Source organism: Protopterus annectens, chromosome 13.part0 (genome assembly GCF_019279795.1).
Source record: "Protopterus annectens isolate FY-2018-M chromosome 13.part0, PAN1.0, whole genome shotgun sequence".
In the NCBI taxonomy this organism is placed as follows: domain Eukaryota; kingdom Metazoa; phylum Chordata; order Ceratodontiformes; family Protopteridae; genus Protopterus; species Protopterus annectens.
Window position 1 is genome coordinate 767,513,518 of NC_056747.1, and position 24,844 is coordinate 767,538,361.

Consider the following 24,844-nt stretch of genomic DNA (forward strand, 5'->3'; position numbering starts at 1 on the left):
ACATTTTTTGCACATTTTTTGTGTTATGCCCTGTTTTACCACATAAAAAACATCTACCCTCAATAACAAACTTAATTAAGGTATCATCTCTTCTCACGGCTCCCACCCTGAAAGGCTTGCACAGTTAGAATGACTGCATCCAGTGGGGCATTTTAAAAAAAAAAAAAAGAAAAACAAAAAAATGGATAGCCACACTGGTCTACCTTCAGGAACAAACTTAACTAAGGTATTATCTCTTCTCATGGCTCCCACCCTGAAAGGTTTGCATAGTTGAAGGATTGCATCCAGTTGGGCATTAAAAAAAAAAAAAGAAAAGCAAAAGGTCTACCCTCAATAACAAACTTAACTAAGGTTACCATTTTTTCCAAAGTCTTTCTGCATAAACTGTTTAATTCAGCTGTACTTGGTCAACAGCACCAAACTTCCCAGCCCTTAAATAAGGCTCCTAATGCTAAAAAGTTCCCCCAAATTGTACTGTTAAAGGTGCTGTCTGTGTTTAAACACAGAACATAGATTAGAATTTAAAGCAAGTCCAAAAGCAAGTTCCACCAAATTGTACTGTTAAAGGTGCTGTCTGTGTTTAAAAACAGAACATAGATTAGAATGTAAGGCAAGTAAAGAAGCAAGGAAAAGCCTGTTACTTTAATCACAGGCTCTGAGAATTCCTGTGGTATGGTTAAGTCCCATGTTCCCCTCCCTCTGCCTTGCTAACAATCAGAGGTTACTTACTCACCTCAATTATCCTCCATTTTTCAAACACCCCAGTGCTCCCGACCCAGACGGCTGTCCTGCTGTAAATGTGGTATGTAATTTTCTGTGTTGCCAACTCTTTGATTAAATACAACTGCAGATTTAATAATATGTGAAATCTTATGCTGACTCTGAAGTCCATTAATACATGAGGCTGGCGAATGCGTTGGGCAACTGATTTTGTGCTTTCTTGTTGCTGCTAAACTGAAGTGATTGTTTGTGGATCAGTAAAACGTTGTTGCGGTATGTAGTTTAATTCTTAATTCCTAGACTCTGTACGAACAGCCTACTTCCCAAACTCTACTACCATTAAACTTTATTTCCATGCTAAATATACAAGATGTTGCATGAAGAACAGTGAGACTCTGGTTAGCATTTCTTCTTCTTATACATACTATATCTTGCTTACTTGTTCTATTTCGCTACCAAATATTTGAAACTGGAAAAGCCTCTTAGTTTAATCACAGGCTCTGAGGATTCCTGTGGTGTGGTTAAGCCCTGCTCCACTCGCCCTCCGGGCTCGCTTTGCGCCTCTCCCTACCCCCTATTCCCATCCACCCCAGTACCTCTGAATTTATAACCCCTCAGCCACACCCCCCCTTCAACAACCATTAACAGGAATTGTTTTATGACCCATCCCTTCCACTATCGCCAGCCATTAACAGGAATTAATTTATAACCCACCCCTTCCACTATCTCCCCACCTACTATTACACCTAGGTTGCCTACCTACCAGGAGTATACTCCCCCTATTATGTCTCTAATACTTACTAAGGCTTCTAAAATACCACCTCTATTCTATGCCCTACCTTTACTAATCATCCTTTATTCTCTTACCATCTATGAAAACCAATCCCATATAAGATTCAACCATCCCAAATGCCTTACTACCACCCCATTCCTCTCAAACCTTTCTGCCCACTCATTCATGTCCATTGACACCAACTCTTTTACCCCTGCTAACACCCACCCTAATATACCCACGTATGTTAACACCAAAACTAAATACTACCAAAAACTAATAAGTAAATTTCTAAAGCTCATAGCTAGTTTGCCCCACACCCTTACTATTGATGGAGATATCCACCCCAACCCTGGACCACCATCCCCAGACAACACGTAACTCTAATCATAACAGCCCAAACATAAGACAAAGCCTAAATAGACCCCCCAACTCACTATTAACCTGCCACTTAAACATTAGAAGCATCAACAATAAGGTCCACAGCCTACTCCCCAACATACTTTGTCTGACCGAAACATGGTTAAAACCAACTACGCCAGATAATGAAATTCTACCTCCAGGGTATAATATACTCAGGCTAGATGGTACTACCAGGAAAGGGGGAGGGGTTGCTGTTCACTGTAAAACCACCCTAAATGTTACTCTAGACAACCTTCAACCACCTATATTTAACAAAGTAGAAATTATGATTTCCAAACTACAAATAAATAAAAACAAATGTATAAACATAGTATGTATCTATATTCCCCCAGGTAATAACTCAGGGACCCTAGAAAACCTCCTCTACTGGCTATCCAATGCCTACCCCCAAGAGACTATTGTTCTAGGGGATCTCAATATAGATTGGAATACCTGCACTGCAGAGACCCCAACCACACTTTTACACAAAACTATAACCTCCCCTACTAGGATCAGCAAGCCTAACAATAAAGAAAGTATACTAGACTGGATACTAATTAATAGCCCCCACCACATGTACAAATCAGGTTCTCTTCCTGAAGATCTAAGTGATCATTTCTTAATGTATGCTATTAGGCATAAAGTTGAATGTCCACATTTACCCACCTATAAAACAATAAGAAATAACAAAAAATTCAACCTTAATAAATTCTTAGAAGAACTTAAATTATGCAATTGGTCAATTCTAAAACAACTACCACTAGATGAGGCAGTAACACACTTTAATAACACATTCCTGGCCATCCTTGACAACCATGTACCTGCACGCTGTATTAGAATTAAACAAAAATTGCCCCCTGGCTCACTAAAGAAACCAAACTATAGATCATCCAAAGAAATAATGCCTGGAACACCTGGCGCTCCTCTAAAGCCCGACAAGGTCAAATCAAATTTCGACAATATAGGAATGATACAAAAAATCCATATTACTAGACAAAAAAAATATTTCTGTCATCTATAGCAGAAACATCACAACAAGCCACAGAAGTTCTGGGCAGGTATTAACAAACTCATTAACCCAGGGCAATCCACAACTCCCACCCCCTCAGCCCCAACCCAAATATCGCCAGAGTACATTGCTATCACCTTCAACAGTTTCTTTACAGAAACCATCCAGGCCCTTGCTAGCAAACTTAAAGCCACTTGTCCTAACGCTGAAACCCCTAAACCCAGTGACATTCTCTCCTTCAGCTTCCAAAAAGTTCTGACTTCACTCATTAGAGCCCTAATTAAAAAACTCAAACCAACCACCCTTTCAGCTGACCTCCTCCCTGCAGACTACCTGCAAAAAGCTACTGATGTTATAGCATTCCCTGTCTCTATAAACAGAACCATAACTGAAGCCTCTGTCTGGAAAATATCACATGTCATACCACTCCACAAAGGAGGCAGCTCCATTGAGCTGTCAAACTATAAGATCAATAGCTATCCTTTACCCTCTGGTTAAAAGTATGGAAAAGTGTATCCATAAGCAACTCTTACACTACCTTATTCAACATAATCTTCGGGCCAACTCCCAGCATGGTTTTAGACCACAACACAGTACCACCACAGCCCTCCTCTCCTTTTCTAATGTCATAAATTCCAACCGTAACAACAACAAACTCCTGCCCTGTTTCTCGATCTTTCCAAGGCCTTCGACATGGGTAACCACCAGCTACTCTTACTTACCCTAAAGAACATATCCCTAAACAACCATGCCATACAATGGTTTCAATCTTATCTTAGTGGAAGACAGCTGGCTGTCCTTTGGCAAGACAAACTCTCCACCCTTCTCCCTGTTACCTTTGGTGTCCATCAAGGCTCCATATTAAGTCCCCTTCTTTGCTCCCTCTTTATCAATGACCTCCACACTGTAATCCCAGATGCAACCTGTATACAGTATGCCAATGACTCCACCCTGATTTGCTCAGCTTCTAGCCCTACAGATCTCCTTAGTTTAACCCAGAAAACCTTTAATATAGTGGAAAACTGGATCTCTAATTAACAGCTGATATTAAACCCTAATAAAACAAAGCTATTGCTCTTCTCCATTACTCGCAAATCCTCTCAACCTTAGTTAACTATAACATCTAACAATGGGACCATAATCTCACCAGATATGTATACCAAACTCCTGGATGTTATAATAGACAACAACCTCAAATATGATATGCACATAAACCAAACTATTAAACTGTTAATAAAAAACTTGGTTCCTATACAAAAACAAACCTTTTCTCACCCTGCTAGCTAAGTCTGCCATTACCCGTACCCATCTGCTTTCAACTCTACTCTATGTCTCGCCATTACTCACTAATTTGAATAAAACTGATCTCAAGAAACTCTCTAGCTGCCACAATCAAATTGCCACATTTGCCACAGGAACTCCCTACAGGACACACTATTGTCAAAACCTAAACCTCTTAGGATGGCTAGAACTCCCCAGGCTAATTCAATATAATCAACTTACTGTAGCATTAACCATACAGAAAAAATACCCTCCCTTAAAAATGTTATCCATCCCTACAAAACCACTAGGCCACTTCGTTCCACTACAAAACTTTTGTTTCAATCTGTTAAAGCTAACAACTATCTGGAGAAACTTTGTTTGCAAATTCCGTAGGCAAAACCTGGAATTTGCTCCCATCTGACCTTACTCTGAACCCTTCCCTTAATCAATTCAAAAGAAATCTAACTCAGCATTCTAAAATTCACTGGTTATGTCCTTGCTCTAACTCTGACTAAAACCTAATCTACTTCAATATCCGTGCAGTTTTTTATTCACAGCGACTTACCTTTTACACTAAAAGGTTTGAAAAGAGAAACTGTAACATCTCTGCAGTATATAGCTGCACCTATAGGTTTGATAAGAGAAACTGTAACATGTTTGTATATATTTCTAAATATAAACTGTATTCTTCATAGACTTGAAATGTGAGACTGTAACTTGCATGTTAATACAATATGTCTGTGCATATACTGTAACTTGCTTGTCTTTATCGGTTTGTAAATTTGGAGCTTTCTCCCTGGGCCTCTGCTGAAAATGGACATGTATCCAGTCGGACTATCCCGGTCAACACATGTAAAATAAAAATAAATAAATAAAATGTCTTATCACATTCATTGATTAAATGAACATTTTCCCACACAAATAACAAGTCTTTGGCTGATCTCTGTATTTCACAAAACCCCTGTTACAATGAACGTTAATAATACTAGGTACATGCATAGCATAACATTATCATTTTCCATTTTCAGTATTACTCCACATTCCCATCCCCCAGTCCTCTTTCATCATATATTGCTTGTAGTTTCCATTACTTCTTTACATATAGTTAACAAATGTTCCTTCAGTTCTTTTGCTTCAACTTCAGTTATAAACTGGATCATTGTTCTTTTTTTGTCTGTAAAAAGCTTGCACCACATATTCTAACCATGGACATATATTTTTCTTTTGTTCATATGCACCCAAAACATTTTCCGTGGCCTGCCCAGTCTCAAATATCAAGTCACAAAAAGTCTCTTTATTAATTAAAATAAATGCTCTTACATCTTTAGCTTTGACACCCAGAGGTGCTATGACAGAGTTCCAGACCTCATACCTGTCTAAACTTTCTTCTTTTTTACTGCTCACACATACTGTATACTTCTTTTTTGTTTGTTTTTATTTTTTCTTTCTTCTTTGTTCCTTCTCCAACAATTTGTGCTTATGTCTCTGGAACTTTTTCTGGCACAGTCTCTTCTCCTTTTTCTTCTTCTTTTTTTCCATGATGTCACTCCATGAAATTGCTACTCCCCTTTCTGGCTCACTTTGGTTTACCATTTCGTTCAAATAATCATCCCAACCCCCATCCACTATCCACCTGTGAGACTCCTTTTGTGTCTGGGATATGAACTTGGATCCCAGTAATACTGTCAATCTCTCCCTAAGCCACAAGAAGAAAAAAGTTACTTTGAGGCTTTGGTCTTCACTTTTAGTTCCTCTTCACATCAGCCATTGATAGGTGACTCCACTGTAGCCATCAGTTCCTTGGACTGCTCAGCTCTTTCTCTTAGTCCCTCTGGTGTTGCCCCTTGGGAAGCCACTAAGGACCAGGAGGCGTGTATGTTCTCTGCTGTTGTTCAGATGCTCGTTTTGGTTTAAGGGAGAAAACCTCTTGCCAACATCAGGGAAGGGACTGAGAGATGCTTCTTTGCTAAACCTCTCTGAGGAGCTTCATTCATGGGAAGGGGCTATCCTTTAAGCCAGTCTTTTTCTCAGGTATTTCCTAGAAAAAGGAAACATAAAGCTAGACGTTTTCCTGTCCTAAAGCAGATGTGGAATATTGTGTGGGCTTTGGTAAGGGTTTGTTTTAGAGCTTTTCAATCTTGAAATGCTGAATCTTCTCTTAGGGAAAGGAAAGAGTCTCATATCTCTCAGATACTGATTCTCAGACTGTATGACAGGAATTTGACTTGGTCTGTATTTCACAAGTTCCCTTTCCTCGAAATGGAGAATCTGAGGAAAGTTTTTATTCAGATTCCCCTCCTAAGGAGTTTATGATATTATTGCCAGAGGGAAGAAACTGTTTCAGTGTGGGGAAAAACAGAATTTCAATAAAGATGATATGATTTGTTATTGGTGGATTTTCCTCAGCCTGCACCTGTTTCTTGTGTGTTACCAGTCTTAGAGGGTGTGTTTTTGGCAGCCTGCATTTTGCCTGACAGTCATTCCCCTGCTCCAAGAAAGTCTGATGTATTTAATAAAGTGTGCCAGCCCCACATATTCTTTTTTATAACCCCAGGTCAATAACTTCCCCATCAAATTCAGCTTTTGCCAAACTCCTTACAGTAACTAGCCATTTACCTTCTGACAAACTAGGAAAAACCTTAGGTAGGTTGGGAAGAATGTATATTATTTTCCTACATTGGCTTCCAGAGTAGAAAATTGTCAGGTGCACATATCTGAATTTCTCCTGGCTTCATTTGGCAATATGAGAAAATTAATTGCCAATTTCCTCCTGCAGAAGCTAAAGCATCTATGAATTCTGTAGTATCTTCTGTGTGTAAGGTAACTTTCTGCAGTTCCTCCTGTTCTTGGAAGTCCTTTTAGGCACTTTTAGGACTGATTCCTTCCCCTTCTTTTCCACCTGGCCAGGGGCAATCATCATAAGTTACCCCACAGGATGGACCTCCCTACATAGGACAACAGCTCTGTCATTGGCCCTCATCTTCTCACCCTACAGTTGACTCTCTGAGTGATAGGGATGTTCATCGTGTTTCACTGTTGCAGTCATTACACTTGGCTTATCCTGCTGGCAGGCGACCCGCAGTCGGCCCGAGTTCTAAAGTCTTGGTCCGGCGTCGGTTGCTGTCGCCTCTTCCCTGACGTCAGTGCACCAGGGGTATAAAAGTTGCAACCGACACCATTTTCTCCAGTCTTTCTTGCCGCGCGGTGCCCGAAGCAAAAGCAGTTCGCAAGTGCTGGTCGGCCGACTCCTGAGATTTTCAAAATTGAGTTTCAGAACCGAAGTCTTCAGTAAAGCTAAGTACCCCGTTGGGGAAACTTTTTCTTGCTCCAGACCGATGTCAGTAAAAGTTAATAATTGTATTTCTTGTGGGAAGCAAATACCTCATAAGGACTTTCACTTACTGTATTCTTTGCCTAGGCCATGACCACGACGTTACTAGTTGTCGGTTTTGTGCTAGATTCAGTAAACGAGCTATTAAACGTCGGTTTGATTTTGCTTTACATTATTTTGGCCGAAGGTTTAATTACATAATGCCGTCGGAACAAAGACAAAGAAAAGGACAGGCATCCGAGGTCCAAAACAGACAACGAAGCCTCTTCTAGGCCAGTCGCCGGTTCTCATTGAGGCGCTTTCGCAGCCCCTGACACCCGCTACCTCAGAGCCACAGGCTTTGTGGAACACAGCACTGACCTATCAAGTTCATCTGCAGGCACAATTCCTGCCAGGAACAAAAAATACACTGGCAGACGAACTAAGCAGAAATCTCAAGGATCCTCACGAATGGAAGCTAAATCTACAAGTGTTCAGCATGATAACGAGGAAATGGGGACGCCCAGACATAGATCTCTTTGCCTCCCCTCACAATTACCAAATACAGAAATTTTGCACAAGAACTTATCACTCTCAAGCATGGAAAGTGGATGCTCTATCATTCAGCTGGAAAGGCCTGACAGTCTATGCCTTCCCTCCGATGCCTCTTCTCACCAAGGTGCTACTAAATGTCAGACAAGTAAGGCCAAAAATGATCCTGATTGCACCAGACTGGCCATGCCAGCTCTGGTACCCAATCCTAAAGAATTTGTCGCAAGGCCCAGCTTGGCTTCTACCTCAAATTCCTCATCTTCTGACACAACAAGACAATCAGATTCTGCACATTCAACTCATAACCTTAAACCTGGCAGCATGGCAGATAATGTAGCCACTCAGTCTGCACCTCTCTCTAAAGCTGTTATGGATGTCATTTTAGAAGCCAGGAGGCCCAGCACTAGGAAATCTTATGCAGAAAAATGGAAGAGATTCTGTGCTTGGAACCAGGCACAAGGGCTCGAACCACTTGTCCCTAATATACCTCAGATTTTACAATACCTAACTGAGATGCTGGACAAAGGCTTATCTTTCTCATCTATTAAAATCCATGCCTCTGCCATTTCAGCTCATTACAATATGGAACCTCCTATTTTTTCACATCCTCTACTACGACAGTACCTCAGAGGGGCAAAAAATATAAGATCCCCAAGGAGAGCACCAGTACCTACTTGGGACCTCAATTTTGTTTTAGAAAAACTCACACTGCCTCCTTTTGAACCACCCAGCACAGCTGATCTAAAATTCTTGTCATGGAAAAGTGCTCTGCTCCTAGCAATAACTTCAGCAAGAAGAGTCTCAGAGTTACAGGCATTAATGGCTGTGGAACATTTCCTCATTTTTCATCAGGACAGGGTGTCTCTTAGGACAAACCCAACATTCATGCCAAAGGTGGTCTCTAATGTGGCCTTAAACCAAACCATTCATTTACCTACTTTTTACCCAAATCCCCAGAATAAAGGGGAGAGACTTCTGCACGCTTTGGATATACACAGACAGCTACGATTCTATTTGGACAAAACAAAAGCTTTTTGAAAAACTGAGCAACTGTTTGTAGCATATGCTGCAGGATCACAAGGAAAGCCTATTACAAAGCAGACAATCTCGAAATGGATAAGACACTGCATCCGCTTCTGTTATGCACAACATGGCAAATCAGTGCCTAAGGGCATTAGTCCTCATTCTACCAGAGCAGCAGCCACTTCAGCAACTTACCTCAGAGGAGTACCAACCAAAGACATTTTAGAAGCTGCAACCTGGAGCTCAGTGCACACTTTCACCAAGCACTACCACTTACCTCTGTACTCTAAATCCAGAGCAGGCTTTGCCACTGCAGTTCTGCAGGGCTTGTTAGCCTCTCCAAATCCAGTTTAGACCCAGCCACCCAACCTCAGCTTTGGGATTCTACCCAAGTGTAATGACTGCAACAGTGAAACATGATGAACATAGTACAGTTGTGTACGTACCATAAATGTAGATGTTCGAGTGTATTCACTGTTGCAGTCCAGGTTACCCACCATCCCCCTTTTTTTCCATTGCTGGGACTTTTCTGTACTACTCATCTCTATACTACCTATGTGGTGTATTTGCTTGTAGATGAAGGAAATGTTTATAGTAATATATGCATGTATTTTGGCATAATTTTATCTTTCCAGCCTTCCTATCTGGGGCCACCTGACATCTGGGGCAAGAAAAACTGAAGAAAATGGCATCGGTTGCAACTTTTATACCCCTGGCACACTGACGTCAGGGAAGAGGCGACAGCAACCGATGCCGGACCAAGATTTTGGAACTCGGGCCAACTGCGGGTCGTCTGCTGGCAGGATAACCCAAGTGTAATGACTGCAACAGTGAATACACTCGAACATCTACATTTATGGTAGGTACACAACTGTACTTTTTTATTCCTTTCCATCATCATTTTTCTGAGAACGTTCCTGGTTTTACAAGAGGCAAGAAAAGTCAGTACTGGAAAGTCTTATGTAGCTAAGTGGAAGAGATTTTCTTCTTGGTATCACAACAATGAACAGCACCCTCTTTCTGTGGGTATTCATGTAGGGTTGGTCAGGCATATTATTCTGTTAAAGCTCATTTGTCAGCCATCTCTCCCTGTTTAAACTCAAGTCTAAAAGAAAGTGTGGATCCAGTTTCAAACAGTTTCTAAAAGGGGTCTATAATATATTGTTGAAACGCCATTACAGCGAAAGCTCAGGTCAGCAATTTTTTTCCTAGGGGAAAAAAACGCTTGGCCCGAGCCATGACATTGCCCTTTACCCCACTGTAGTGCAATCTCGGAGTTGGTATATTTAGTTAGGGGGTGTGTGGGAGGCACAGCCCCTCACTTTGAAATGGTTTAACTGGTGTGTTACATATTGTTGGTCTACCGATTTTTTTTTCCCTAGGAAAAAAAATCTGTGACCTGGGGTTTCGCTGTTTTTGAATTTCGTTCTTTATGTGTCATTGAAACGGCATTCGCTGTAATGCCGTTTCGACAATATAATATAGACCATCTAAAAGGTATCCTTTATATTGGCCCTCCAAGAAACCCATTCCTCCTCCTTGGGACCTGAACTATGCTTTTGAAAAGCTGAGCCAGACACCTTTTGAACCAGCATCTACTTCCACTGTGACATTGTTTTGGCATAAGTCAGGGCCACCACCAAGACAGCTTTCTAGAACAGTCTCTTAGCTTCAGGCTTTTATGTTCGTTCCTCCTTTTCTTGTTTTCCAGAGAAACAAGATGAATCCTAGAACCAGTCCTATATTTATGCCAAAAGTTATCAGTGATGTGTCTTTAAGTCAGTCTTCCCTTTTCACAAAAATGAAATGAGAGGATTTTCTGTTCTTTGAATTTGCATAGCTGTCTCATATTCTACCTAGATAAGACTAAAGATATTAGAAAATATGAGCAATGTTTTGTTTCTTTTCAGGACAAGAAATTGTGTGTGGCAGTTTCAAAATAAACCATTTTTTCTTGCATTTCTATAGCTATTTCATTGTTTCTCTTTTCATAGAAAATAGCTTCCTACCTCTGTTCAAGGTCATTTTATTGGGCGGTTGCCTCTTCTGGATCTTTTTTAGTGACCTTGATGCTCGAATATTTCTGGAAGCTGCTACTTGGTCTTCTGTGCATACACTATGAATTGAATGTGCTTTAAAGGGCCATAACATGTTTTGCTAGTCCATCATCAGTGTTTTTTGAAGTGTTCCTCAGTTCTTTACAGTAGCTTTAGTACTCTCCCAGTAGTAAGGAATACTGCAACAGTGATTAAGGAAAGAGACAGTGCAGTTGTGTACCATAGCAGTAGATGCCCTACTTATCACTGTTGCAGTATTTCATCTCTCCTTCCTTCCCACTGTTTTTCCCTTTTTTCCTCTGGCAAATAGGGTCGTCTTTCCTTTTTTTTGGATGTACACATACCATGTTTTTTTTATTCTAATCTGCTGCTCCTGTTCTTCTGGAGCAGTTTAGTTGTTAGGGTTTTGTGCTCGTACGTCATTTATGTACCTTGTGCTTCAGATGTGGGACATACGTCTGATATACGGTGCACATAAGGACCCAGGTTTTGGTGTGCAGGATGAATATACAACAACCCTTGTCACAATATCCCTATAGTAAGGAGTACTGAAACAGTGGTACATAGGGCATCTACTGTTATGGTAAATTGTTGTACAGCTGTGCTTTACTCATCATTTCAACAATTTCCATGTCTGGGCACAGCTGTTATGCTTTTTCTTCAATGTAATATTCTTTTTACTGTTATTTCCTAACTAATCACCTCTGTCTAAATCACTTTACACAGTGATATAGGGAGAATAAGTGAAGCATTTAAGTATGACTTGTCCAAGTCTGCATTTCTTCCTGAGACAGATTGGCAGCTAGAATGCAACACGAAAAGGCAGATGACAACTGTATCCAAGGATCAAAATGCAGGAGTGTCCATCATGAATTTCAAACACTACAATTCTGACCTTAAATCTGAAGAAAGGGAGAGACCAGAATGAAACAGGGAGTGTGAACTTTACAAATCTATGCAGAGCACCCATTCATCCACACATCTCCATGTCTAAATATTTACAGAAATACTAAGGAAATGTTTTGCTTATAACTCAGGGACTACCTCCACTTTGGCATCAGTTATTCACAGATCTGTTTTTTATATTTAAGCCAGATACAGGAATTGTATATGAATCAAGATTTTTTTTTGCCTAGCCAGAAGGCTATGAACCATTGGCTTTAAGGTCTGTGTTTTTGTCTATGATACCACTATGATTTGCTCGCTTTAACAATGGGGATCTGTGGGTGTAACTAGATGGATTTTTTTCTTCACTTGTAACAAAAGGAAGTATGTGCAAAAATGTAGTATATGTTACATCAGTTTTGAGTGCTTGTTTGATTTATATTTCTAAAAATATGCTAAGCATGTTAATGTTTTCTTTTTGTCTGCTTCTATTCAGACCAAGCTTGAGATGCATAAAGCCTTGGAGGAAGATGCAACAGTTTATGAATATGATAGCATTTATGATGAAATTCAGCAGAAGAAGGCAGAAGACAGTAGCAGACTTCTGGCAGGACAAGATAAAAAGGTATCATTCTTGCATTATTTATGCTTCCTCTGTGAAATGCAGAGGTATTCTGTGAGAAGAAAGCAATGTGTGTATACTCTCTTTCCATTGTCCTATACGACTTCTGTAAGGTGCACTTGAAAACTTTTCCTGTTTTATTGATTTTTTTACTAGTATGAAGTAATACTTGTTGTCTTATCAAGCATCAGTATACAGTTAAATCATTCTGCTTTTTCATTATCAAGCAGCGATCTCCCACCTCTGCCTCCCCATTCAGGTGTTGTTTTCCAGTGCTTCCCTGAATTCCTTTACTCTGCTTTTGCTACTACTTGCCTGTTCACAGTAAAGCATTATGCTAGCAACTAGATCAATACACATCTGCAGGTCTGTTTCCTAGGGTTGTAGTACTCCTATTACTGTGCACTGCCTCCCTTTAATAGCAGCTAGTATGAATCATATATGTGAAGTCTCTAATTGTGATCCTCCTTTGATTTTTGAGTTATCACTATTTTGGCGGCAGTTAGTGAAGGACTTTCTGGTGTCTTCCTTCTTCTCATTCCCACTCAGATGGCCTCAATAGTGACAGCTAAAATATATCAGAAATGGGAGTGCTGTTCTGAAACTGCCTTGTTCACTGGTAAACTGTAAATACCCACTGACAATAATTTTGCTCTGTAAAACTGTATGCTAAACCCTTCTGCAGCACACTGAGACCATAGTGTACATGTTGCATTTGTAGTTTGTGTAGTTGCATTCTTGTGGCAAGTGTCATCAAAGCTAGTCTGCTATTCTGTGGTATGTTGTGCCATTCTGTGGATAGCAAGTAAATTCCCCAGCTCTGATTTCACCTTCTTTGGTTTTGTTTGGTTCTGTTTACTAGATGTGCTGGATATCACAGAGTATGTGGTATTATGCAGTCCTGGTGAATAGATGAACACAACAGTTATTAAATTGCAGCGTAACTTTAAGTCCAGTGATTATATAAAAGTATGGATTCTCATACCACAGAGGAGAAGCAGTCAAAAGTAGTTTGCATTGGTTTACCAGCCTGTGAACCATGCCTTATGAATAGCATGCAGCTATTGCTGTAAGAGCAGACTCACAATTCATCTTTTGATCCAGTAACTTGGAGCAGAGGGGTTGAAGTAGAGTTTAAAAGACAAGAGAAGGATAGCATCATGTAGTATGATAAAAGCAAGTCTTATTTTTCCATTCTCTTAGTACCTGCTATGTCCTGTTTAGGGTTGCAAGCGAGCTAGAGAAAGTCATAGCAAGCAAGCGTAAAGTTGATTACCAGTCCTAGACTGAACAGTGTTTCATTGCAGAATGAAAACACACACACACACACACACACACACACACACACACACACACACACACACACACACACATGTACATACATGCACACACCTCTACAGGCAGTTTAGAGAAAGTGCAGGCATGTCGTTAAGATGTTGGAAGAAGCCAGTGACACCAGCAAAAATTTGCATAGAGGCAGACATAAGGAAGACATACAGACTCTATACAAAAGGCACTACAGCCAGGAACTGTACTGGAGAACCAAGTTCTGTGAGGCAACAATACTAACAGTTGTACCACTGTGCTTCCCAAGAGTACTAGTTATTAAAATATATTTATGCAGAAATATTAGAAAGGATGTTTGAGGTGATGATTGCCTGAGTGTAAGAAGAGGTGTTACTCCTAATATTCGCTCAGCTATGTTAGGTGGAAAAACCTTTATTTGTTCTGACTGTACCACTCGTGAGTAGTCAGTCCTTTACATTCCAACCGTCATATCCAACTGTTGGGTCTTTGAGACACTTGTCGGATCTGTTCCAGCAAAGCTAGTGTTCCAGCTTCATGCTCCTCATACTTTTCCCACCTAAAATGTACTCCATGTAGCTAAGTTTAGGCTAGTATTGCTATATCTTTAGTCATTACAAAAATCATCTTAGCAGTGTATCAGTACTATTTTGTCTAAGTTCACTTTATTTTACCTTTGTGTGATTCTAGAGTTCCCCTTTTGTCATGGCCTAGCATCCTTATCTCCTTGTCCTGCTTTTAGAAAAGTAATGCAGCTCTGGGTTTTCCCCACTGTTAATTGTTAGTATGGTTTTGGCTATCTTTGTGACTTCAACTGATCGGTTACCATAGTGAGTTAAAGCTTATGCTCAACCATCCACTTTGGTTTTACAGTTGTATGTGTTTGTATTTGTTTGTTTGCTACAGGTACTGTTTCTCTTGGACATGGATGACAAAGAGAAAGAAGAGTTTTAAAAGGTGCACCAAGTCTGGGCACAAGGATCATCCAGGATGGGTGTGAGTGGTGTGTTTATTGTCTGGGAACGAATCACTTATCTGCCAACTGCAAAGTCTGTAAGTTCTTTGGTCAAAGGGCTTTGTCAGCGAGATGTAAAATATTGATGCTAAAGGGTCTTCTCTCTCATGATCCTGAGGGAGAAAAGACTGAGAGAGCAGGGGACAATAATAAGTCCCAAAAGAGGAAAGAAAAGGATTAAGAGAAGGAAAAGGAAGACTCTAGGAAATTGAAGGTGGACAACAAGAGAGTCATCGGGGCCTGAGACATCTAAGGTTGTTTGCCCTCAAGATCAGATCCAGAGCCTTCTCCCCCCTTGGCTGTGATCCTTTCTGAGCCAATTTTCATTTCAGATGAAGCTCCTGCAGCTCATCCAACCAGGTTACCTTTGGAGTGGGTGCTCTCTTTCTATCCTCTTTCAGTATCCTCCATCAGATCATTAAGGTAGATTAGGAATGCACCAGATTTAGAGTTGGACCACATAATATGGGCCTTCCTGAGAACACAGGTATGGATGTCATCTCTCCTCCATCAGTTCTGAAGGTGGGAGAGACACTCCCCCTTTCCCCACCTTCTGCTTCTGCTCAGGCCCCTCACAGTGACAATGTGTTTGGAACCGGTGTTCGGGCTGGAGCATGTGTCTCTTGCACCTATTGGTGGTTCTTCCTCAGTTCAGGAGTTACTGGATCTGTCACATTTGATATCCAGGTCCCTGGATCCATGTCTGACATGGACGGGATGCCTCGAAGCTGAGGTTTCTAGCCCATCGTCAGAGTCTACCTTACTGCTTCTGGGTTCAAGGTCCTCGGCCTTCAAAGTCTGAGGACTGTTTCCCTCCTCAAAGCCATCCAGTCTGTAGGAATTGGGTGTCTTCCCTTCAACTGGTGCCATTCCTCCTGGGGGGAGCAGCTTCTGGGCTGGAGAAGGTCTTCTTGGACCTGGTGAATGTTTGATCTGCTTTCAAGCTCATAGGAACGATAATTTCATCCCCTTCAGGTCTTGATCATTAGGCTCCACAATGCACAGTTCCACCCTTAAACACACAAGTCTGCTGCTCTCCAGTCATCTCTTGCAGTCAGTGGTCTTAAACTTCTAACAAATGACACAGGTTTTGTCATACTCCACTAAGGGCTCAGATAACCTCTAAGATGATGTGCTATGAAAGAAAACTTGCAAGAGAAAACATACTGATTCCCAGAGGACTCGTTCACCTCTGACTGATAACAGAGAAGGCTCTTCTCAAGAGTCCTCCTGAGGATGTTAAATTTGGCAAAGCCATGTATCTTGTCCATCAAAAAGGTAAATGACCCACCAAGCCACTTCCTCCCCCTCTTGATGCGAAGGTCTTATTTCAGGCTTACTGTTCGACTCATCTATGTTCTGGATACTTCCATCTGATCACTTCGTCAATGGCAAGACCCTGACTCCTGAAAGGCAGTCCCTAGGAAACCTGACAAAAACTTAAAGCCCGACAGGGACAAACAACATTGGGTGAAAAGTCCTTTGGTGAATTTTCCCATTGATTTTGCTGCCACTAAGAGAGTCCTGGACAGTGGTCAGATTAGGGAAGAAGACATACGATTTTGGCACCTTTGCGATAAAAACCTTGAACTGTGCCTTACATATGAACACGCTTCCTAGAGGTCTATTCAAGCAAGGGCTAGAAACTGTGAAGAGAAAAACACAGGATTCCATGAAATAGAGGCAACCTTGAATACAGTGTTCAATGTGACCAACTTCTTTGTGTGGCTCATGCACCTTACAGCCAATGGAGTGGCGAGTTCGGCAGGGTCAGGTATCTGTATGAGATGCTCTTCCTGGCTCTGTTTATGTGACCTTGCTGACAACTTCAAAACATCATCAAAGAGTGCATGAAGAGTTGTGAGCAAGATAGGATGACTTTGTCTGCTGTAGGTGAGATCTGGGAGAATCCACAGAGACCATACGCTGCCTAGAACCAGAAAGGTCCCAATTCTCTTTACTTCAAGAAGTCCAAGTATCCTCCCTCTGACTCTCCGTCTGACTGGAGTGGTTGGTGCAAAGGTAGCCCCTTTAGCCAGAGGTTGTGGAGGTCCACAGAAGCAGGGATTTCACTGGCCGTTTTTAGACTGCCAACTGTCTCATCCCTGAAGGGTACCTGACTGCTCCCCTCTGGTAGCAGTCAGTGGTCGCATTTCCCTCTATTCCCAAGCATTGCTGTCCATCATGCAAGACTCTTGGGTTAGAGGGATTATAACCAGGGGCTATTCCATACATTTTTTACCCCCTCCCCCTTCTCAAGGAATGCTCCCAGATGGTCCACCCTGTCAGCTAAAAGCAGCTGAAGAGGAGGTAATCTCTTATTCAGATAGAGATCCATCTAGGAGATCCCACTTTACCAGCTAGGTTCAGGTCACTACTTAAGATTCTTGTCTGGTTCCACATAAGAACAAGAACATCGACCACCTGAAAATATTTGTTTAAAATACCCTGTTCGGAATGATCACTGTGCAATTCATTCTTTTATGTGTAAGGGAGAATGACTCGATGTGCTTTGTAGACTTTCGGGGTGCTTTCTTGCATATCAAAATCACCCAAGCGTCTAGGAGGTTCTTTCACTTCCATGTAGGAACCAACCACAATCAGTTCAGGGCCCTGCCCTTTGGTCTCATCACAGCTCCTGTAGGTTTTCACAAAGTGCATGGCTGTGGTTAGTGTCCTTCTTCGACTTCACAGGATCAGAGTTTTTCCATATCTGGATGATTGACTCTTGGTAGTCCCAGTGAAGGAATCCTTAAAAGAAGCTAGGAATCACCTTCTCTGAACTTGTTTGCCCTTGGGCATTACCATCAATTTTAACAAATCTCAAATGGATAGCTCACTTCATTGTCTTGTGTCACAGGCCTGTACAGGGTAAGGATAGACTGTACTCAACCAGTGCTGTAGCTACTATTACAGCATACCTGATGGGGTTTATTACACAGGACATTTCAGAGGCCACCAAATGGTACTTTGTCAATACAATTTCTAAACATTACAGATGAACCTTTTGTCTAGAGCTAGAGCTGGGTCTGCATTTTGCCATATGGTGGCTTTAGCCCTAGATAAAAGGTTCATCAGCCATCTTGCCTGATAAGAGAGCCTGCTATAATAATGTTATCTGAGATTATGATGGCAACCGTGATATGAAGAGCACAGCACAGTTGTACATTCCAACTTACCAGAACAGTAGATGTTCAGATGCAGTTACTGTTGCAGTCCAGGTTCCCTCCCCCCATCCTGTCTATTTCCCTGGACACCTAAGGATAGGGTAGGTACCCATGTCCCTTACCCTCTCCCGTATGGTTCCTTTGCTGCCTTTCTCTGTGTGCTTTCTCATTGATCAAGTCTCTCAGGGAAGCTAGAATTCCCTAGGTCTCAGGTCAGGAGCCCACGGAAATTACTTTGGCTTTTGAAGATTTTCTGGACAGACTGACAGTGACCTAGGGAGAGGCAAAAAAGAACCCAAGGCAGTGTAAGCAGATTTCACTTTACCAAATACATGAAGGCATCTGAGGTAAGACAGTGTCATCCCAGCCAGGGGGTTGCTGAGCTCAAAAAGTCAGTCTAGACCTCAGCCAATAGCATTTTCCACTGATGACACTGTGTCAGTATTATGTATTTCTAAAACAGCATCACTCCATGATTTTAGTAAAGGCTGATATATTCCTTGCCTATGTTTGGAAATAACCTCTTCACTAATATTATGTACAAGAGAAGGAGGGTACCCACGCTCTAGGAACATTTTGGTCATCTTAGCCCATTCTTCTAAAAAAATCACCAAACTCTGAGACCATACAGGCAGCCCTGACTAGTTGTCCCTTAATAATACCTCTCTTAACATGGGGTGGGTGACTACTCGTATAGTGTAAGTAACAGTTGGAGTATGTTGGCTTACGATAAATATTAGACCTGATACCTCCATTTGCTGTTTTAATAACCATGACATCTAAATAAGATATCTTGTCAACATCTATACTGTAGGTGAATTTTAAAAATTCAGTTGTACTGTTGATGTATTCTATAAACTGGGGAATCATTTCTACAGGACCCCTCCAAGCAACAAATAAATCATCCTGGTAATGGACGTACATAGAAATATGGGCATAATAGATGCTTGAAAGAAGGAAACATTTTTACCACCAGCCCATGATAATGTTGACAAACAGGGGCCTGCAGGCAGAGCCCATAGCTACCCCCTGTAACTGCTTGAAATAATGGCCTTAAAACTGAATATAATTATACTTCAATACTAGCTCCATTAGTTGACTATAGGTGTTAATTCCGTCCTGATGTGATCCTAATACCTGGTGTAAAAAATCAGAAAACCATTAAAGTCCTGTTGAATGTGGAATACAACTGAATAAATCCTTGACGTCTATAGCTATAAACACTCCATCACAGAAAGGAATTAAATCATTACACATAGTGAGAAACTGCCACGAATCACGGCATAAATGAGGTATAGGAGAGACATCATCTTTCAACTTATTGTCCAAGAACTGGGCAATGTAACTAGTTTTTGACAATCCAGAATCAACAATCGGACGTAGGAGGGGATCTCTCATGTCCTTGTGAATCTTTGGAGTACCAAAGATCACTGGGAATTTGGGAGATTCAATGGACATATAGTTATAATCCTCCACTGAAATCTGGTCCTGAGTAACCATGTCCAGAAGTTCATAGTCGACTCAGCGATATGCCAAATTGACCTCATTGAGTGAAGCTTTGCTGTAGGTATCATCATAAAGTAAAACAAAAATTCTCTGTATATAGTCATACTTGTTCATTGCCACAATTCCCCCTCCCTTGTCAGGCTGCATGAATCTGACATTGCTGTTAGCTTTCAACTGGTTCAACAATTTGAGTTCATCAGAAGACAAATGATCACATTTGGAGGGATTGTTGAAATAATATCTAAAATCAATCTCACATGCGCATTCAAATAATTTCAATCATTGATGTAATTCTGGATTATACACACTAAGTTTCCTAAGGTTACTACTGTTAAAGAAACTTCATTGGTGTTATTTCTATGAATGTATTTCAAATTTAAATTACGTACATACAATTTCAAGTCACAAATTAATCTAACAATGTCAACATTTTTACTGGGCATGAAGCTGATGTTCTTCGTGTTTCACTGTTGCAGTCATTACATTTGGGTTATCTGCTTGCAGGTAGTCCTCAGTTGGCCTGATTAACAAAGTCTTGGGTCCTGCGTCGGTTGCTGTCCCTTCTTCCATGACATCAGGTCGTCAGGGGTATAAAACATGCAGCCGATGCCATTACATCAGTCTTTCTTGCCATGCAGTGCCCGAAGCAGAAGCAGTTTGCAAGTGCTGGTCGGCCGACTCCTGAAATTTTCATTTTCGAGTTTCAGAACTGAAGTCTTCAACTAAAGCTAAGTACCCCATTGGGGAAACTTTTTTCTTGCTCCTTACCGATGTCAGTAAAAGTTAATAATTGCATTAGTTGTGGAAAGCAAATACCTCATAAAGATTTTCATTCGTACTGTATTCCTTGCCTAGGCCCTGACCACGACGTACCTTGCTGTCGGTTTTGTGCTTTATTTAATCAGCGCACTATCCATCGTCGGTATACTTTGGCATCTAAATATTTCGGTTCTCGGTTTAATTATCCAGAAATGTCTTTGGTTAGCCATCCAACAACTGGGATTCCAAAAAAAATGCAAATTTAAAGAGAGAGACAGGCCGCCTAGTTCCAAAACTGCCGATGACGCTGCTCCTAAGCCAGTCGCCAGTTCGCCGGTACACAGTGAGGCACTTTTGCAGCCCCTGATACCTGCTACTTCTGATTCGCAGGCCTCTACTGAGATCCATTCGGAGTCCGGTATGCCGTGAGATGCTTCAACTATGGAACCCGTGGATGTCTCTACTTTAGATGGGTCCAGAGTCGCTGTGCAGGCACCAGCTTCTGAGGGTGTATTCAGGCCTACGAACTTGCATATTAAACTGACGCCTCCTTCTTCACTTAGGCCTAAATCTCGAACCATGCCTAGAAAACCGATGCCCAGGCCACATGCTCAGGCCTCTATGCCTAAAAAAACAAATGATAAGAATGGCTGAAGATCTAATAACTCTAATCAGGGGTAGCCAACCCCCCCCCCCTCTAAGAGGCCTAGGACTGAAGTTGTTTATGAATCTTCTGACCAGGATTCTGTTTTTTCTGATTCTTCTGATTATCTGGATTTGCCCTTATCTGCTTATGAGGATTCTGATGCAGAGGACTGTCTTCCCTCTGCTTCCCCTCCAGAGGACTTTTCTTTTGGTGAAACCTTACATACTTTAAGGGAGCATTTCAACTGGGAAAGCCAGGATTTTTCTTATTCAGAAAAGAGGCTCAGGGATTTCTTACTCCTGGCTCAGCATAGGCCTTTAGCTATTCCTCCTGTACTAGACACTGTTGATGATGCTTTTTCAGAATCTAGTTTGGCCCCTGATTCCTTGCCTCCTGCTCCCAGAAAACCTGACAGATACTACAGGGTCCCTGAGTCATACAAGTTCCTTTTTAAAAATCCTATTGCTGATCCAGAGACTATTTCTCAGGGGCCCAAGGGCATTAAGGCTTCTACTGCTAAAAATCCTACCCCTTCTGATAGAGACTCAAGGGCGCTGGATAGATGGGGTAAGAAGGTTTACACTTCTGCAACCTTGGCCATTAGGGCTTTAAACTGCCAGTTTCATATGTTAAAGTATCAGCAACATGTTATTGGATTGCTTAAACAAAAAATTATGTTGATTCCTGATTGTGTGGAAAGTAAAGAATTACAGGATTTACTGCATTCTGCTGAACAGGTTGGAAAACATAGTTTGCAATGTGGTTTTGATTTATTAGAGGCCTCTCGCAGGGCTGCTGTTACTGGGTCTGTGCTCAGAAGGCATGCTTGGCTTAAGGAGCAATCTTTACCTGATCATGTTAAAGCTAAATTGTTGGATGCTCCCTTAAATCAGGACCGCCTGTTTGGCAACAAGGCTGAGGGAGTTCTTAAAAAGATGGAAGATAAAGCTAAATCTATGCAAACTGTTAAAGATTTCTTACACGTTCAGCGTCCTAGATTTAGTAGGCACTGGCCCTCTAAAAATTGGTCCTTTCTAGCCCCTCCCAGGTCTTCTCAAGCCAAACCCAGACACAGCAGAAACCCCAAGTTTCAGTCCCAGGGGACACACAGGACTAAGCAGTGGGGGACCTCGACTTCCAAATCTGGGAGTAATAAGACTCCCCCCCCGTGTGGTAAACTGTCTCAATGACTTCCTTTTAAAATATCCAAGCACTTATCAACTGACTGCCCCTTTGGGGGGAAAGATTGCTCTTCATGCAAAGAACTGGGAGCTCATTACCCAGGACAAATGGGTTTTAAATGTAGTGCCCCAGGGATACAGATTTCACTTCCACACGTTGCCAACACCAAATGGGTGGCCGGACCTACCCCCCAAATCAGTGGTCACAGGTTCAAAAACAAGTACTTTCTCTCTTCAGCATGGGGGCTATTCAATTGGTACCAGAAGAGAAAAACGAGACTTTTTCTGGTACCCAGAAAAGACAATTCATGGTGTCCTATCCTGGACCTTTCTACTCTAAACACCTTTTTGGAGATTCCAAAATTCAAGATGCTGACTCTTCACCATTTGCTTCCTATGCTAGGCAAAGACACCTGGTTGGCAGCACTAGATTTAAAAGAAGCATACCTGCACATCCCAATCAGGGAATCTTGCAGAAAATACCTTCACTTCAAAGCAGGCTACACACACTATCAGTTCTCTGCACTGCCCTTTGGCTTATCTACTGTGCCCAGGGTATTCACAAAGTGCCTAGCTCCAGTTACTGCATTTTGCAGACAAAGAAATATTCAAATATACCCATACCTGGATGATTGTCTAATTCAGGCAGAAAGCCAGCACATATTTTATTATTTATTTATTTTATTATTTATTTATTTTTTTTATTTTACATTTGTTAACCGGGATGGTCCGACTGGATACATGTCCTTTTTCAGTGGAGGCCCGGGGAGAAAAGCTCCAACAGAGTTACATTGATAATTAGGTACAGTAAATGAGCTGAAAGAACTTAACAAAAACATAGGCTATTTACATACAAGTACAAGACTGCCATTACTATTTCTGAGATTACTACAAATGTAACATTAATAACATATTAGCAAGGACGGTAGGCAGTATAATGACATAGAGTTAGACAGGATACATATTTCTTTATCACAGTATACAAAGTACTTATCATCTTAGCTAGTTGTTTATGTTTTAGTTAATGGCACAGAGCTAGTCTGGGTTTGAGCAAGGACATAGCCAGTGTGACTTGAAGTGGAGTTTTAGACTATTTTTGAATTGACTTAGAGAAGTTGCAAGCATGATGTTATTTGGGAGAGAGTTCCATATTTTACCAGTGGTGTTGGCAAATAGCTTGTCACCACCTAGTTTGAGAGATTTAGTTGTTTGGACAAGGTGTCTGTTTGCTGAGCGACGGCAGCTTAGATTGGAGTAGGGAGTCATTAAGTTTTTTAGTGCTGGGGTATTCTCAGGTTGTTTAAGGATTTTGAAGGCCTCTATGAGTTGGGACTGGTGAAGAAGGTGTGGGAATTCTATCCATCCAATCTTTTTCAGGTTAGTACAGTGGTGTGTTCTGTAGGGTAGGCCTGTAACGAACCTGGCAATGTGATTATAGCAGGATGAGAGCTTGGCCAGATCAGATTTGTTAAGGTGAGTGAGGACAGGAGAGGCATATAGTAGGGTAGAGAGAAGGTGTGAACGGGCTGTGGCTGCCCTGGCATTCGGGGTAAGGAAGGCTTTAATTCTATATAGGGTCCCAAGTTTCTTGTTGACTGACTTAATGGCTTGGTTGATATGTATATCAAATCTGAGTTTATTGTCAATGTTTACTCCTAATAGCTTTGTATAGGTGTCTGGGGAGATGATGGTCCCATTATTGGATTTTATAGTGAAGTTTTCAGTCGGAGATCTATTGGTTGGGTAGAAGAGAAGTAACTTGGTTTTGTTTGGATTTAAGATCAGGAGATGGTTGGCAAGCCAGTTTTCGACTTTCGTGAAGCTATGTTGGGTGGTAGTTAGTAGATTTGCAAGAGAGTCATTGGAACATATTATAGTAGAGTCATCTGCATATTGAATGCAGGTGGCTTCAGGGATGACTGTTTGGATGTCGTTTATGAAGACTGAAAAGAGGAAAGGTCCTAATATGGAACCTTGAGGAACTCCTATGGTATTTGGTAGTAGGCAGGAGAGCTTGTTTTGCCACATTACTGCTTGTTGTCTCCCAGTGAGGTAAGCTTGAAACCAGTCAAGGGCTGGAGTATCTAGATACAGGGTTTTTAAAGTATATAGAAGTAACTGATGGTTTACCATATCGAAGGCTTTCGATGGGTCCAGGAAGAGAGCGGAGGATATTTTTTTATTATTCCGGTTAAGATTAATGTTTTCAGTAAAAGAGAGGAGGGCAGTGGTTGTACTATGATGGGGTCTGAATCCATGTTGAGAGTCTGTGAGTAGTTTATTTTGGGTTAGATAGAGCATTAGTTGGTTGTGCATGCACTTTTCCATAATTTTGGCAGGTGGTGATAGTATGGCTATAGGTCTATAGTTGGATAGTTCTGTGGATGAACCTCCTTTGTGGAGTGGAATAACATAGGATATTTTCCAAATTGAGGGATTGAGGCCTCGGTTATGGTTCTGTTAATTAGGATTGAGATAGGGTAGGCTCGACATCTACAGCAATTTGCAGGTATTCAGCCGGCAGAAGATCGGCTGAAAGGGTGGTTGGCTTCAGTTTTTCAAAGGGATCTGATAAAGGATGTGGACACTGGCTGGAAGTTAAAAGAGAGTGGTGAGTCGGGTATAGTGTTTATAGAAGTGTGGGGAGGAG

General features: G+C 41.4%; 1 protein-coding gene across 1 annotated transcript in view; it reads left to right on the plus strand.

Moving 5' to 3' along the window:
• NSRP1 (nuclear speckle splicing regulatory protein 1) overlaps positions 1-24,844 on the plus strand; it is an 884,562-nt gene that overhangs the window by 557,053 nt on the left and 302,665 nt on the right. Inside the window, exon 4 of the mRNA XM_044054474.1 lies at positions 12,490-12,618. Within this exon, the coding sequence (XP_043910409.1) occupies positions 12,490-12,618 (129 nt within the window). The remainder of the gene's footprint in view (positions 1-12,489; positions 12,619-24,844) is intronic.